At 42.6% G+C, this 15,944-nt stretch overlaps 1 protein-coding gene across 1 annotated transcript in view; it reads left to right on the plus strand.

The window, feature by feature from the left end:
* The window catches only part of LOC127632816 (fibulin-2-like), an 80,205-nt gene that overhangs the window by 42,736 nt on the left and 21,525 nt on the right, over positions 1-15,944 (plus strand). Inside the window, exon 8 of the mRNA XM_052111601.1 lies at positions 7,724-7,825. Coding sequence (XP_051967561.1) covers positions 7,724-7,825 — 102 coding nt within the window. The remainder of the gene's footprint in view (positions 1-7,723; positions 7,826-15,944) is intronic.

Consider the following 15,944-nt stretch of genomic DNA (forward strand, 5'->3'; position numbering starts at 1 on the left):
GCCAGGTGAACACCAAGGAATTTGGTGCTCTTGACGATCTCCACAGAGGAGCCGTCGATGTTCAGCGGAGTGTGTGCACCCTGTGCTCTCCTAAAGTCAACAACCATCTCTTTTGTTTTGTCGACATTCAGGGACAGGTTGTTGGCTCTACACCAGTTCGTCAGCCGCTGCACCTCCTCTCTGTATGCTGACTCGTCGTTCTTGCTGATGAGACCCACCACGGTCGTGTCATCGGCAAACTTGACGATGTGGTTCGAGCTGTGCATTGCTGCACAGTCATGAGTCAGCAGAGTGAACAGCAATGGACTGAGCACACAGCCCTGGGGGGCCCCAGTGCTCAGTGTGGTGGTGGTGGAGATTCTGTTCCCGATCCGGACTGACTGAGGTCTCACAGTCAGGAAGTCCAGGATCCAGTTGCAGAGGGAGGTGTCCAGGCCCAGCAGGTTCAGCTTTCCAATCAGGTGCTGGGGAATGATTGTGTTGAATGCTGAGCTGAAATCTATGAGCAGCATTCGAACGTATGAGTCCTTATTGTCTAGGTGGGTGAGGGCCAGATGGAGGGTTGTGGCGATGGCATCGTCCGTTGAACGGTTTGGACGATACGCAAACTGTAGTGGGTCTAGTGATGGGGGGCAGCTGGGTCTTAATGTGCCTCATGACGAGCCTCTCGAAGCACTTCATGATGATGGGTTTAAGTGCGACGGGATGGTAGTCATTGAGACAGGACACTGAAGACTTCTTTGGCATGGGGATGATGGTGGTGGCCTTGAAGCACGTTGGAACGACGGTGCTGCTCAGAGAGATGTTGAAGATGTCGGTAAGAACATCTGCTAGCTGGTCTGCACATCCTCTGAGCACTCTGCCAGGAATGTTGTCTGGTCCAGCAGCCTTCCGTGGGTTGACTCTACTTAGAGTTTTCCTCACATCTGCCGTGGTAAGACAGAGCACCTGGTCGTTGGGAGGAGGGGTGGTCTTCCTCGCCACCACATCGTTCTGCACTTCAAACCGAGTGTAGAAGTCGTTCAGCGCATCTGGAAGGGAGGCATCTTTGTCACAGGCAACTGATGTTGTCCTGTAGTTGGTGATGGCCTGGATGCCCTGCCACATGCGCTGCGTGTCACCGCTGTCCTGGAAGTGACTGTGGATTCTCTGGGCGTGTGCGCGCTTTGCCTCTCTGATTGCCCGTGACAGTTTGGCCCTAGCTGTTCTTAGGGCTGCCTTATCGCCTGCTCTGAAGGCGGAGTCTCGGGACCTCAGCAGTGTGCGCACCTCCGCAGTCATCCACGGCTTCTGGTTGGAGCGTGTAGTGATGGTCTTGGAGAAAGTGACATCATCAATGCACTTGCTGATGTAGCTGGTCACTGATGCTGTGTATTCCTCCAAGTTGGTAGAATCGCCATATGTTGCAGCCTCCCTGAACATGTGCCAGTCAGTACACTCAAAACAGTCCTGAAGATCAGAGATGGCTCCTGCTGGCCAGGTTTTCACCTGCTTTTGTGCGTCTGATGAGCGGTCTGTATGCTGGAATTAACATAACAGAGATGTGGTCAGAGTAGCCGAGGTGGGGGCGGGGCTCCGCCCGGTACGCGCCTGGAATGTTTGTGTAAACAAGATCAAGCGCGTTCGCCCCTCTCGTTGCAAAGTCCACATACTGATGGAATTTAGGGAGCACTGTCTTGAGATTCGCATGGTTGAAATCTCCGGCGACAATAAACAGTCCGTCGGGGTGAGCGTTCTGCAGTTCGCTCATAGCCCCATACAGTTCACAGAGCGCTTCCTTAGCGTTAGCGCTGGGGGAATGTAAACTCGGTTATGTAAACAGTGGTGAATTCCGTGGTAGATAAAAAGGTCTGCATCTAACAGTCACAAGCTCCAACAGCGATGAACAGTAACTAGAGACTAGCATAGAGTTCTTGCACCATTCCGTGTTGATGTAAACACACAAGCCACCACCGCGAGTCTTTCCGCAGAGAGCTGTATTTCTGTCGGCACGAAACGAGGTGAGCCAGTCTAGCTGAATGGCGGCATCCGGAACTCTGTCGCTGAGCCACGTCTCCGTGAAAACAAAGACGCAGCAATCTCTAAACTCACGCTGCGTAGCCTGCTGGAGTCGGATATAGTCCAGTTTATTGTCCAGGGAGCAAACATTTGAGAGCAGGATAGACGGGAGAGCCGGCCGGCTAGGGTTTGTTTTTAGCCTAGCATGAAACCCCCGCCCTCTTGCCGCGCTTCCGCTTTCTCGCACACCGCTTACGACGTCCTCTCCCCCGGCCACCGGCATCAGGCGACGCCGAGGACTGGAGGCCTGGTCTCCGCAGCAAGCCGAGTACGCGTAGCGCCTCCTGCAGGTCATCATGCAGCTTGGTTTTTGCATGAGTCTTATATTTTAGTAGTGTCTGGCGATGGTAGACACGAACACCGGTTGCTCCGATGTCCATGTGCTGCAAAAGTCAGGCTTTTTAAACAAAAATAGCACCATTGTGGATCCGGAGTGGCCGCTGCGTGCTACCGCGCTGCCATCTTGGATTCATTTATTGATTCCAAAACCTCACGGCCACTGGCCGCGACATTTACACCAGTGCCCGCCATTGCATCTTATTTGTGCCAGAGGTCTGGGGTTCCTGGACCTGCAAGGACACCAGCATGAAGAAACCTGTCTCCTGAGGAGAGGCACGCAAAAAATTTTAAAGGCAGGGGTGATGAGGCTCTTCATTGACTTGAAGTGCGCCCAATCACGTGCTGCCAAATGGAGAAATGTCAATGTGCCCCTCATCTCTTCTGCCCACTCCCATCAGGAGCCTAGATAGGGCTGCTGATCCAAAGGGTGGGGCGTCGCTATTGTCAGCGGAGGAGGTCATCATGTCACTGTGGCTATTCAGAGACCCCAAAAAGTACAGATTTGGACAATTTTATTTTGTCTTTTCAACACTATATCTATTGATTTATGATTTTAAACCTATAAAACTATTTTGTAATTTTTTTTTAAAATGTTGTGCTTGTGCTACTACAGTATATATATATATATATATTATAAATAGATTTGATATTGTTACTGCATTTTATCTGATGCGATTAGTGTGACAATATAAATACAATTTTATTTATAAAGCACTTTAAAGACTGCAAAGTCATACCAAAGTGCTGTACAGTTAAAAACATAATCAAACATACAAAAAAAAAAAAAAATGCATAAGTATCCAAATACTCCTTGGGGCATTGAATGTTATCATATTTAAAACATGAGGACATTATTGTCACATGCTCCTTTTCTGCTTATCCAGGAGTCCATCCGGAAGATTTAATGCTTTACACTCTGATCTCTTCTAAGTTCAAATGACACGAGGTTTAATGTACTGTATATCTGGTCTAGGATGGATGGTATATGTTAAAGGACTTAAGAATTTCTTGTAAGTCTGTGTCCTGTCTGGGGCATTCCCGTCTCTGGGTTCTCAATCAGAGCTGAAAAGAACTGGATGCTTTTGGGCAACACGTTACGTCATGCTTATTATACATTCATTTTATAACTGAATCTGTTAGGTACATACACACGGCCCATAGTCAGCCAATTCAATTCAGTTTAGGCTAAGGGTTTTTCCTTAATGGGCTTTTGCCTCTTCATTATGGATACAGTCGAAAGTAATAGGAAATTATAATTGAACATGCGTCTCCTGCTTTTTTCTGACAGTTTGTAATTCAAACTGGGCCTTTTTTTCTGTAATGACATTGCCACCTGCTTCTTGATCTCTCAGATTGTATTTTTGTCTCAACATAAACATCATCTTTGAAGTTGAACTGTGTAATTTCTGTGCCTCTAGCATAACAAAACAGAATTGCAAAAATAATCAAACAGATTTCAAACAGATTTCTGCCATTGGTCGAACAAGCAGATTGTCGCGCCCCAAACTCACAACAATAGTCGAGTGAGTGTTGCTGTGTAAGGCTTGACGGGACGCTCAAACAAATTTAGGACTGTTTTTATAGCGCTACAGAGACACAGACTTTACACTTTTAGGAGAAATCAACCTACTCATTGTTTACTTGTAGTTGTCTGCATATTAAGCTGGAATATAAGAATGAACTTTAACACTTTGAAAAGTTACACACATCTGCTTTAATTAGATTTTTAAATTTTTGGTGTCAATGGGGGGTTGCTGGGGCATTGCTAGGTGGTTGCTAGGGTGTTCTGAGTCTTTGCTTGGTGGTTGCTTCTCAAGTTTCTAGATATTGTTTGGCAAGAAATGACATGACTACTTGCTTCTCCTAAATAGCACACTTCACCTCAACAAACTGCATTATTTGAGGTATCAATTATGTCCTTAGCACAAACAGTGTGGGACAAGTTACGCACCAAAGTTTGATACTTTGCGATAGGGGTTTGAACAGCGGCAATTGGAATGAGTTATGTGCTAGTCAGAACTTGCGTTATGAATACACAGTTTGCTTAAAAACCCACTACACATGTGTTCATTTTGTGCTAACACATTTTGTGTTTAATATGATAAGTACATAGATCTTGAAACATTCCTCCATTAGTGAACATGGAAAGATGATGCTCAAAAGGGCGCTCAACACACATTTTTTGTGTGAGTGTTCTTATGTGTGTTTGTGTGTGTGTGTTCACATTTCTGAGGTGCAAACACACATCCACATATGTGCTCATCTAAAGGATTGGTTAATAATGGAGGACCCATGGATGCATAAAACACAAAATACAGTTTATTAAAAATAATGTAGCAAATGGCAGTGATGAAAACATATAGCAGCAGATGCAGGTGGCTGGAGATGATTACAGCGGCGGTGGTATGATGTCAGTGATAATAAGCGTGGGGACACTCGGGAGAGAAGCGGAAGATAAACCAGCATGTAGATAATCCAGGTAAGAGTTCCAATAAATAAAGTCCACAAAGCGGTAATCCAAACAGGGATGAGGGCAGGATAAATGGGAGTGCACTTGGCAAAAAACTAAATAAAACAAAAACAAAAGAAAAACTAGAACAATTAGAAGGGTGAGACCACAGCGACAAACACAATGAACAATCTGGCACGCAATTGCAACCTGTCCAAGACCCAAGACCATAAAGAGGTGAGAGTTCCTGGGGATGGCTGGCTATTATTGAAGATTTGTGCCTAATTATTCAGACGACACTGATCTCACTAAGACCTTAACCCTCTGTTCGGTCCACACCCCACTCTAGTGGCTCCATTGCATGAATGATGCCAACGTGCAGATCACCTGTTGGTATCTGGCTCTTTAAAGTTTGAGGTGGTCTACAGGCAGGGGGCAAATATGGCTGTTGTGGATGTCCTCTCCAGGAATGGGTGGAGAGAAAGGGACAGGCTGGATGGACAGAGTGATGTTAGGTGATGGGGGCATGGTTGAGCACCGGTTTGTGAATGGAGTCAAGGTCAGGAGATGAAAGCAGTAAAGATTTTCACCTGGAGGGAATTCTTTTTAACAGCTGTCTCATTTTTGCTGTGAGAGCTCGAGGGGATAAGAGGGAGCCAGACGCCAGAGGAGGAGAGGCACGTATAGTGCAGTGTGTGTTGGAAATTTCACTGCCATGCTGAAAAGCAGCAGTTTCATAAGATGATGAAAAGCGCAATTATATTTTGTGATAAGATCAGTGTAAATAGCCCCACGTGGTTCACTGAAGCCGATTCCCGATTCCTCCTTCCCATTTAACCAAAAAAACGGTTACACACAGGTATCCCAGTGACATCTACCGATTCCTCCTGTGACAAAGAACAGGACAAGACTTTGCTGAGAGCTGAAACATGACATTGGGACAAACAGAAAAAACTCCACTATAAAACAGAACTATCTGCCCAGTTGACATGAGGGTAATGGGTTACCAATCATGGGTGTCCCAACACCACTGGAGCTCTGGGTGACCGTATGACATAAAACGTTATCTCTTCAACATGGTGTGAATGGTGTCGTGACATGAGTAACCATGGTGAGAGGTGCTCCGCAGAGAGTTCTGGCTGGGATGGGTTCCTTGATAGGTGATAGGGGTATAGAACATTTGGAAATTAATTCAGAATCCATAAAGTTACCCACAGCTCCAGAGTCCACCAGAGCAGTGATGGAAAATACAGAGTTGGAGTGATGTAATCTGGATGGTAGAAGGGTCTTGTTACTCAGGGATTTTAGCAAAGGAATGACGCTCACCAGTAACCCCAATCCTACTGGTGAGCTTGGTTTTTAACAGACATGATGTGGTTGTGTGCACTGGTCATCTGCAGTACAAGCATAAACCACTGATGAGGCAACAGAAGCGTTCCATGGAGGACAGCCAAGCTCTCCCAACCTGCATGGGCTCATTCTCTGACATGGGTTCAGATGGGCTGGTCGATGGTGGAGACACACCAGAAGCAACCTGAACCTCCCTAGATGGAACAGATCTACTATATCTGCATCAAATGGAAAGGTGGTTATCCACTCTGAGGGCCAAATCAACAAGGTAATTGAGGCTCTTAGGAAGCTCCAGAGCATAGACCTCATCCTTGACCCGGTTGGAGAGACAATTCAGTAACTGATCCCACAGTGCCTGCTCGTTCCATCCGCACAAGGCAGCAAAGGTGTGAAAATTGATTGAATAGTCCAAGACAGATCCTTCACCTTGATGGAGTTCAGACAGCACCCTCGCCACCTCCTTTCCCATGGCAGAACGATCAAACACCTTGCAGAGTTCATCGTAGAAAGTGTGGAAGGACAAGCAGCACGGGTGTTGATGATCCCACACCAACATTCACCACTCCCGAGCCCGTCTGGAATGGAGGGTAATGATGTAAGCCACTTTGGAATTTTCCATGGGAAACGAAGATGGCTGGAGGGAGAAAAACAAGGAGCTTTGTGATAGGACTCACCGGAGTATACAGCTGGCGAGTTCAATCAGGGCTCTAAATGTCTGATGGAAGAGACAACTACGGGAGGAGCGGCAGTGGTGGTGCTGAGGTTCTGAAACATTGATGTTATTTTGACTATCCTCCCCACCATCTGTTCAAGGGTGTGCTTGGTTTTGTTGAGTTAATCCTGCTGATAACCGAGGAGCACCCCCTGTTGGCTGAGGGTGGCGCGAAGTGAAGTGTCTTCCGCTGGGTCCGTTCTTGGCCAGATTGTTCTGTCACAGTTAATAATGGAGGACTCAGGGATGCAAAAACTCAAAATACTGTTCATTGAAAATAATGAAGCAAATGGCTGTAATGAAAACATATAGCAGCTGATGCAGGTTGCTGGAGATGATGACAGCGGTGGTGGTATGATGTCAGTGATGATCAGCGTGGGGACACCTGGGAGAGAAGAGGAAGATAAACCAGCAGGTAGGTAATGCAGGTAATTGTTCCAATAAATACAATTCCTTGGTAATCCAAGTAGGTGATGAAGGCAGGAGAAATGGGTGCGCACTGGACAGAAAACAAAACAAAACAAAAACAAAGGAAAAACCCAAGACTAGACTGATTAGAAGGGCGAGACTGCAGCGACAAACACAACAAGCAATCTTGCACTGAACTTGTGAAACAAGAGGGTTAATATACAGGGTTAACAACCCTGACACGAATGACCATTCCCATTGAATCGTCAATCGTGCCACTCACTAGACAGGGAAAACAAACAAGGAAACAATCACCACACAGACACACAGAAAAAAACACTGCGAACCCACCAGAGCCATGACAGTGGAATGCTCCTGAACACTTTATATTTTTGTATTTTGTGCAGGTAATGGGCTGTGTCCTCAGCAGTGTTCTGTGATCAGAGGACTCGCCCAATGCTCCTGTTTCCCAGGATTCTCTCTGATGGCCGACGGACACACCTGTGAAGGTAAAGTGTGACTTCCTGTAGTTTCCTGCCTGCTCTCTGTTTGTACAGCTTACCGAAAAGCTGTAAAGGTACACACAAACGCACATACTTTTCTCAATGCAACATATCGCAACTGTCAAAAAACACTGTTAAAAACTGTCAAATTGCACTAAACAAGTTGTATTTGTACTGATTTCCTCATGTATATCAGTTTTACCCACGGGATATTTCTTCTCCCAAACTCACTTTACAATCTTACCTGAGGATTTTGCTTCCTTCAGCTTCACTGATCCACAACCAATTACTCGCCTTCACCACTGACTACAATAATAAACAGTGACCTCAGCTCTGGGTTTGACATCTCCGCTGTTTGACAATACATCTTCCTGTCTGATCTGACACTTTAACTGTGCGTTTATTTACCGTTGTGGTAGTTTTGCAGTAGATTTATTTCAAGGTCTTTTCATTCCTCATCCTAAAGTTGCCATGCAGGGTGCTAATAAAATTGGCACGCACAGATGTTGCAGAATTAACTGACCCAAAAACAGTATTTTGCTGATGTTAGCATAAAGATGCAGATTTCTGCTACGTAATTTATACCACCTGTGCATTGACTTAAATGTCTATAACAAATATGGAAGTAACAACATGTCCATAGTTCATATTTCTCATTCTGTATTCAATTTAAAGGAATAGCCCAAAATAAAAATTCTCTCATAATTTCCTCACTTTCCTGTGGCCCCCAAACCCTTATAACTTTCTTTCTACTGCAAAAAAAGGAAATATTTTAAAGAATGTCAATACTGATGGTTTCCATACAATAGCAGTTGGTCGTGACTCACTTTAAAGCTTGAAAAACCACCCAAAATTGTCATAAAGTAGTTCATGCGACACGTGCAAGATATTGTTAGTTTTTTTTAAGGCATACAATCACTTTGTATTATGAATTGTACCGCAGCTCCCTATAAGCAGAACTCCCCATCTTACCCTAGGAGGGCACCAGAAATTCCACCGGCTGCCCTTACTCACACATTATACGTTATTCAAGGACCCAAAAGCAGTTGCGGAACACAGATGATCGCTTTGCGCTCATATCACGTGGAACTCTGCATAGGGCATCAAGTTGGCCAGTGGCGGCCCTGAATAGACTGAAATTTGAAGTCATTATTCACTCAATCAAATCATTGATCAACTCGAGCACACAAGGCCCAAAGCCATACAAACTCAATGTTGTTGCTTTCCGAAATGGGTCAGCGCACATTTATAAAGGAACACAATTCCTTGTTGTTGTAAGCATCATTGGATATGTAGCATTATTGCTGTATAGTGTTATTGTCTTTTACGGTCAGCATTCTTTTGCAGTTCAGCTTACATCTTTGGTAAACAAGTGAATGTTGACATATTTATAGCTTGCTACCTCAATATAAACACATTCGGTTTAATGGTACAGATATTTTAAATTAACCATTTCACACTCTTGAGTACCGCCCCATTTCAGATTTTGGAGTTTACCTTGATTTAAAGGGATTGATCACCCAAAAATGAAAATTCTCTCATTATTTACTCACCCTCATGATATCCCAGGTGTGTATGACTTTCTTCAGCAGAACGCATTTGATGAAAAATAAAAAATATCTCTGCTCAGTAGGTCCTTAAAATGCAAGTGGATGGTGATTTCTCTTTTGAAGCTCCAAAAATCACAGACAGTCAGCATAAATGCCATTAAAATTAGCCTTCTAAAGCAATCACTTTTGGTGTGAAAAAATATCAATATTTAAGTATTTTTTTTAGCTATAATCCAACGCTTCGGGTAAGTTACAGGAGAAGGTGTAGTCCAAGTGATCTCTCGTGTGACGTATTCATATTGCCATGATACAGACATAATCGCATGTTCTCCACTCGGTTGAGACATCCAGGATAAGCACGCATACGCACCAATGTGAGTAAAGAAACAGATAAATACAGATCTAAATCAAAACCAACCAAGCTTCTGTACAGCATTCCTCCTTCTCACTTGTAAACAGCCCTGCTCTTCCGGCTGTATCGCATGTGCCTCAGTTCTCGTGTGTTTCAAATGCTAATGCGATTATGTCACACGCTTATCACTGCAGAATGGAAGCATGATTTAGAATTTTTAAAATTATCTTTTTTGCACCAAAAGTGATTGTGTCACTTTAGAAGACTTAATTTAGGCGCTGGTGTCGTATGGATGACATTTATGCTGACTGTCTGTAATCACCATCCACTTGCATTTTAAGGACCTACTGAGCTAAGATATTTTTTTATTTGTTAAGATATAAAATTTGTTCTGATTAAGAAATAAAGTCATACACACCCGAGATATCATGAGGGTGAGTAATTAATGAGAGCATTTACATTTTTGGGTGAACTATCTCTTTAAGGAGACATGGTCTGTATATCATCACAATTTCTGTACGTGAGAACAGTTTAATGGTGGATATAATCAAAATCTATTTAGTGGAGAAGGCAGTTTTCACTGTTAAATCATTTCTCTATTTAAAGACTTTATTTCAGACCCTCTTTCTGTCTGTCTCTGTCTTCAAAATATTCCCATATGGTCGAATGCAGGTGGGCAGAGACCTTGATTTGGTCTTGGCAGTAACAAAATCAGGCTTGATGGGATTTGCTGTGGAGCCAAAGAATAAGTCACACTCTGGAGGAAACTGGAATGAGGGATTATTGAATTAAATGTTTTAGTATCAACTTTCATAGAATTTAGCATTTACGAATTTACACTTCCAAATGCACACACTAAGAGCTGTTTATGTATATTCTCTAAATGGCCCATTGTCTGCCCTATAGTTTCTCTAGCATCTGTTTCTCTTCATAAGTCATATTCATGTGGTAAACATTACGTGTTATAGATTCATAAAGCCAGAGATGCATACAGTTTCACCACAAAGAAATCCCAATAAAAAAAACAATAAAATGGTTCATTTATCGAAAGCAAACCTCACTATTAAAAAACAACACATAATCTGATCTCACACCTCGTAAAAAGCTAATATGACTTTATGGTGATGATGTATATGTGTTGCAAGTGTGTGTGTTTGTGTCTGAACACAAAGCATGTGTTTTTTTCCCATAATCATGTAAATAGCAGGGAATTTAAAAATTACCATTTTTGGGCCTGGAAACGTAATGGAAATGTATCAAATCTTAAAATGTCATGGAAATATATCTGTAGTGAATATTAGTATTTTTAGTTATGCTTAGCAAAACAAAAATAGCTTTTTGCAAGGACGATCTCTATAAAATATATTGTCTTGGTTAATGTTAATTTTTAATATTAAAAGTTGTATACATTAACTGTGTTAAAGGAATAGTTCACCCAAAAATTTAAATTCTCTCATCATTTACTCACCCTCATTCCATCCCAGATGTGCATTACTTTTTTCCTCTGCAGTACACAAATTAAGATTTTTTGAATATCTCCACTCTGTAGGTTGATACAATTCAGGTGAATGGTAGCCAGAACTTTGGAGCTCCAAAAAGCACATTTAGGCTGCATAAAATTAATCTATATAACTCCAGAGGTTAAATCCATGTGGGTATTTATTTTTACAATAAGTCTCCACATTTGACAATCCCAGACCATTAGGCGGCGATATGCAAAAGGATCGGGAATTGCCAAAAAAAACAATAGAAAATGAATGTAAACGTGAAAGTGGAGAAATATAAAAAAATTTAATATTAAATTGATCTCTTTCTCACCCACACCTATCATATCTCTTCTGAAGACATGGATTAAACCACTGGAGTCATATGGATTACTTTTAAGGTGCCTTTATGTGTTTTTTGGTGCTTCAAATTTCTGGTCACCATTTACTTGCATTGTATGGTCCTACAGAGCTGAAATATTCTTCTAAAAACCTTTGTTTGTGTTCTGCTGAAGAAAGAAAGTCATACACATCTGGGATGGCCTGAGGGTGAGTAAAAGATAAGAGTCATTTCATTTTTGCTTGAACTAACTTTTAATGCATTATGAACTAACATGAAGCATATTATATTTCTGTATTGGGCTGTCAATTTAGAACATTAATTTAGTGTAATTTAATTGTATATAAAAATAACATGCAATTAAGTATGCTTCCTAGGAATGTAAATTATTTAATAAATGTTCTTACCATCAGAGCAAATCTAGCTTGAAGTTCATGTGACTTCATGAGCCACGTCAGCAGGGGGCAGTCATTACGCCTAAACAAACCTCACAAGCAGCGAGAAAGTGGCTTCACATAGAATGAGAGCCAGGATGATCGACAGCTTGACGAAACGCACTTCTCACTTAATAACGTAATTTCAAGTCAAATCAATATTTCCTACCAATGTGTGCAACTGAATGAGATGTGCGATGAGGGCTTTACTCACAACCAGAATAGAGATTGTGTGGGTAAAAGTTTCCAACCAGCAATGGCCACATGCATGTAATTTTAACCAGCTCACTTGCATGTGGTTCTGTCATGGTATCAGGTTTGCTCAGGCTTTTTACCAGGAGCTGTGAGCCCTGGCCAAATTAGTTTTGCATTCCTTCAGACGTAACCAAAACAGGCTGAAAAAGTGAAAATTTGTGAAAAGTTTATAAAAAATGTCTCCAAATACTACAAAACAGTTTTGATTCTCTAGGAAGTTAATGGAACTTTTGGAACAGTCCCTAAACCAAATAGCAGACAAGCTTTAAAGCAGCTTGATGTAAAAGTTTGTGTGTTGGCTTTGAAAAATTCTACTTAAATTTTCTGTTGGCCTGTCATTTTTTTTTATGTTTCAGGCTAAAATTAATTGATATACACGGGTCAACTTTAACTTTGGGTACTTTAACTCCTGTGAATTACACACTATTTATTCACAATCTCACTAGATTATTTAATTTGTCAACTAGCTATGTCCAACAGTGTATGTACATGCATTATATGAGATTAATGTCGGTTTTCTTTTCTTTCTAAAAGTCATGAATTTTCACCACACAATTCTATTAAACACAATTCAGAATTTGAGATGTATTGTGAAATGACACTGTGGTGGGAACTTGGGGGGGGCACAAACATTACATAAATCTAATGTAATGCTTGTACATACACTTTTTTGACACTGTTAGTTGACAAATTCAATAAAACAATGAGAGTGTGAAAAATAGTGTGAAGTTTACGTTTTTTAAATTAAAAAGGCTGACTCCTTTGTCTTGCTATGGCTAATTTTATAGCTAACATGTTATCCTAAATACATACAATTAAACTGAAGTGAGTAATTTCTGCGACACAAGCACCACCAAACGGAGTTGCAAAAATAAACAATGTTTTAAAAGAGCTTTCACTATACGCCCCTCATCTACTGTTGTTTGAACCATCAGATAGCCCCACCCCCAACTTACACCATTGGTTTAGTTACGTTGTTGGGGCGGGTCTAAGCGGATAATTCTAAACGGTTTTCAAATCACAAGGCGCACCTCTCCAGGGGGCGCCAGGGCATGTCAGAGGAGGTGGAAAATTATAATAAATTCACCAAGTAAAATCATAAGATAAAATAAATATATACAATAAAATGTATTGTGAAGATAAATAAAAATTATTGGCTTAATGGACCACAGTCCAGCATAATAGACAGTAGCTCTATGGCGTTATAATTCTATTAAATGTCATGAACGCATGCATATCTTGCGACAGCGCATCTGTACCGGATGTGTGAGCGCAAATCTCTCCACTCGCACGTGGATTTACTATACACTCCTCTATGAAATCTCTCTGCTCTCTTTCAGAGTGTGCGTGTACACTCTATTATAAAGCCGTATAGCTCTTTGTTCATTCATCCAAATATTCTGCGTGTGTAGACGTGTTATATCGAGGAAGAAACAAACCAGAGTTTGAGGAATCAACTCGCAATTTGGCTCATAACGATTACAAGAAATGCAGAATAATACATTATTAAATTTAATAAAATTAATAAGAACGATATTCTAATGATCACTAATGAGACGTGAGCAAATCAAATGACATAAATGGTCAACTAAGAACATCTGTTGTGACTCACGTCTTCTGTCACCACAATGGAAATCATAGCTGCACAAGTTTATCTAGGATGCAGAAAACCCGAAAATGTGGAACAAAAACACGACGTTTAACATGATATCGGGACGACGTGTCTTCATGTGTTGATTAACATAGATACAGAGACTGGCTCATGTGATGTTATTTTATCACATATATAGGTGAAAAAAGTTAAGTAATCCCATTGTCACAAGCAGGAACGTATGAACCACTGGGCGGATTGGGCCGCTGCACAGGGGCCTCAAAACCCAAAATGCTCCGAACTCTAAATCAATTATATATTTATTTTGAGATACCTATTATAAATCCACATAAATGTCAGCCCTATGTGAAATACCATTCGTTCGGTCGAACGCCTGCTGGACATCAGAAGCGCGAGCACAGGTACTCGAGTGCGCGCTCAAGGAATCTGCATTTATTTGAAGGACTACAGAGAACAGCGTCTGATTTACAAACAGTTCCAAACAAAAAGATAAGGTGCAGTTTACACTGGCTGTGTACAAAGTTGATGGTTTAAATTCATATAAGTGATCGAATTCATGCAACAGTATTGAGGACTTTAAAATGCATTTAATGTTTAATGATAAAGAGAAATGTGCCTTAATACCCTGAATACTGTATGTGCACAGTAACCTTTTGTAATATTTGGTTAACTGCGACAGTTCACAAATGGTTATTCGGGAATAAAGAACGTTTATTGCTATGGATCCATCAAACACAATCTCAGATTAGCAGGGAATAAAGTGAACAGTGAGCTATGAGCCTAAATAGCAAAATAAATACAGTAGATCTTCAAATGATATAATCACATTAAAGTCGAACAAAAATAATCTCTGTCACTCCCTGCAACATAGTAGGCTGTAAAGGACTTCAATGGAAAAGAGGAGGCGAGAACCGGCTTGACAATATAAAAAATATTTTAATGTAAAACTGAAACCAAAAGACACAAACATAAACACGCGATGGTCAGCTGCCCGTAAACGCTCTCTCTCGCACCACCACCATCAGCCTTTATCCTTCTCAGAGGCTTGATTTGCCTGATAAGGGACCAGGTGTGTAAAATCACGACCCGGCCCGGCCCTCCGCCCTGTTGCATTCCTCCCTCATTCTCTCATGCCGGGGAGCCCCTGGTACTTCCTGTAACAGTGTAGTACCCCCCCAAAAAACACAGTAAAATTTAAAAGAGAGGGAAAAGCCCAACGCGGAGTGGCAGTGGGAGAGAGAGTGGAAAAAAAACACTTACTCGCCGGTTCTCCGATACGCCATAGCTTAGACCTTGGCCACTCCTCCACCCTTTAGTGGACGATAGCCGCGCCTCCCCGGGCGGATCGGAGGCAGTCCTCCAGCCCCTGGTGGACAGAAGGCCCGGCGGACAGAAGGCCCCACCGTGTTCTTGGGGAGCAGACGGGGTCTCCCCCACCCCTGGCAGCGGTTCTCCCACTCCAGGCGGTCGGCAGTGAGCCCCTCCCCGCTCGCGGTCAGCGGTCTCAGACCCTGCCGCATTTCAGCGGTTAGTAGGGGTCTTTTCCGCCCCTGACTGCTCCAGGCGGTCAGCTTGGAGCCCCTTCTCCCATCGCAGTTGGCGGCCAATTCCTCTGCTTCCAGGCGGCCGAGCTCCTCCATCCCCCGGAAGACACCGCGGCTGCTCTATTGGGGTGGATGGTAGCGCCAAAAACTCTGATACGGCACCAGTGTAAAGGAGTTCAATGGAAAGGAGGTGGTGAGAACTGCCATGACAATATAAATAATATTTTAATATAAAACTGAAACCAAAAAGACACAAACATAAACATGCGACGGTCAGCTGCCCGTAAACATTCTCTCTCTCTCTCTCGCACCACCATCCGCAGTCGGCCTTTATCCCTCTCGGATGCATAATTATCCTGATAAGTGATAGGGTGTGTAAAATCACGACCCGGCCCCGCCCTCCGCCCTGTCCACCCTGTCACATTCCTCCCTCGTTCTCTCAGGTGGGGGAGCCCACGGCATGACGTACATCCTCTCGCAAGGTGACATACATATAGTTGTCTCTGCATATTAAGCTAAAATACTAATAAGGGTAGTATTTTAACACTGAAAAT

This window comes from Xyrauchen texanus, chromosome 39, assembly GCF_025860055.1.
Source record: "Xyrauchen texanus isolate HMW12.3.18 chromosome 39, RBS_HiC_50CHRs, whole genome shotgun sequence".
Lineage (NCBI taxonomy): Eukaryota > Metazoa > Chordata > Actinopteri > Cypriniformes > Catostomidae > Xyrauchen > Xyrauchen texanus.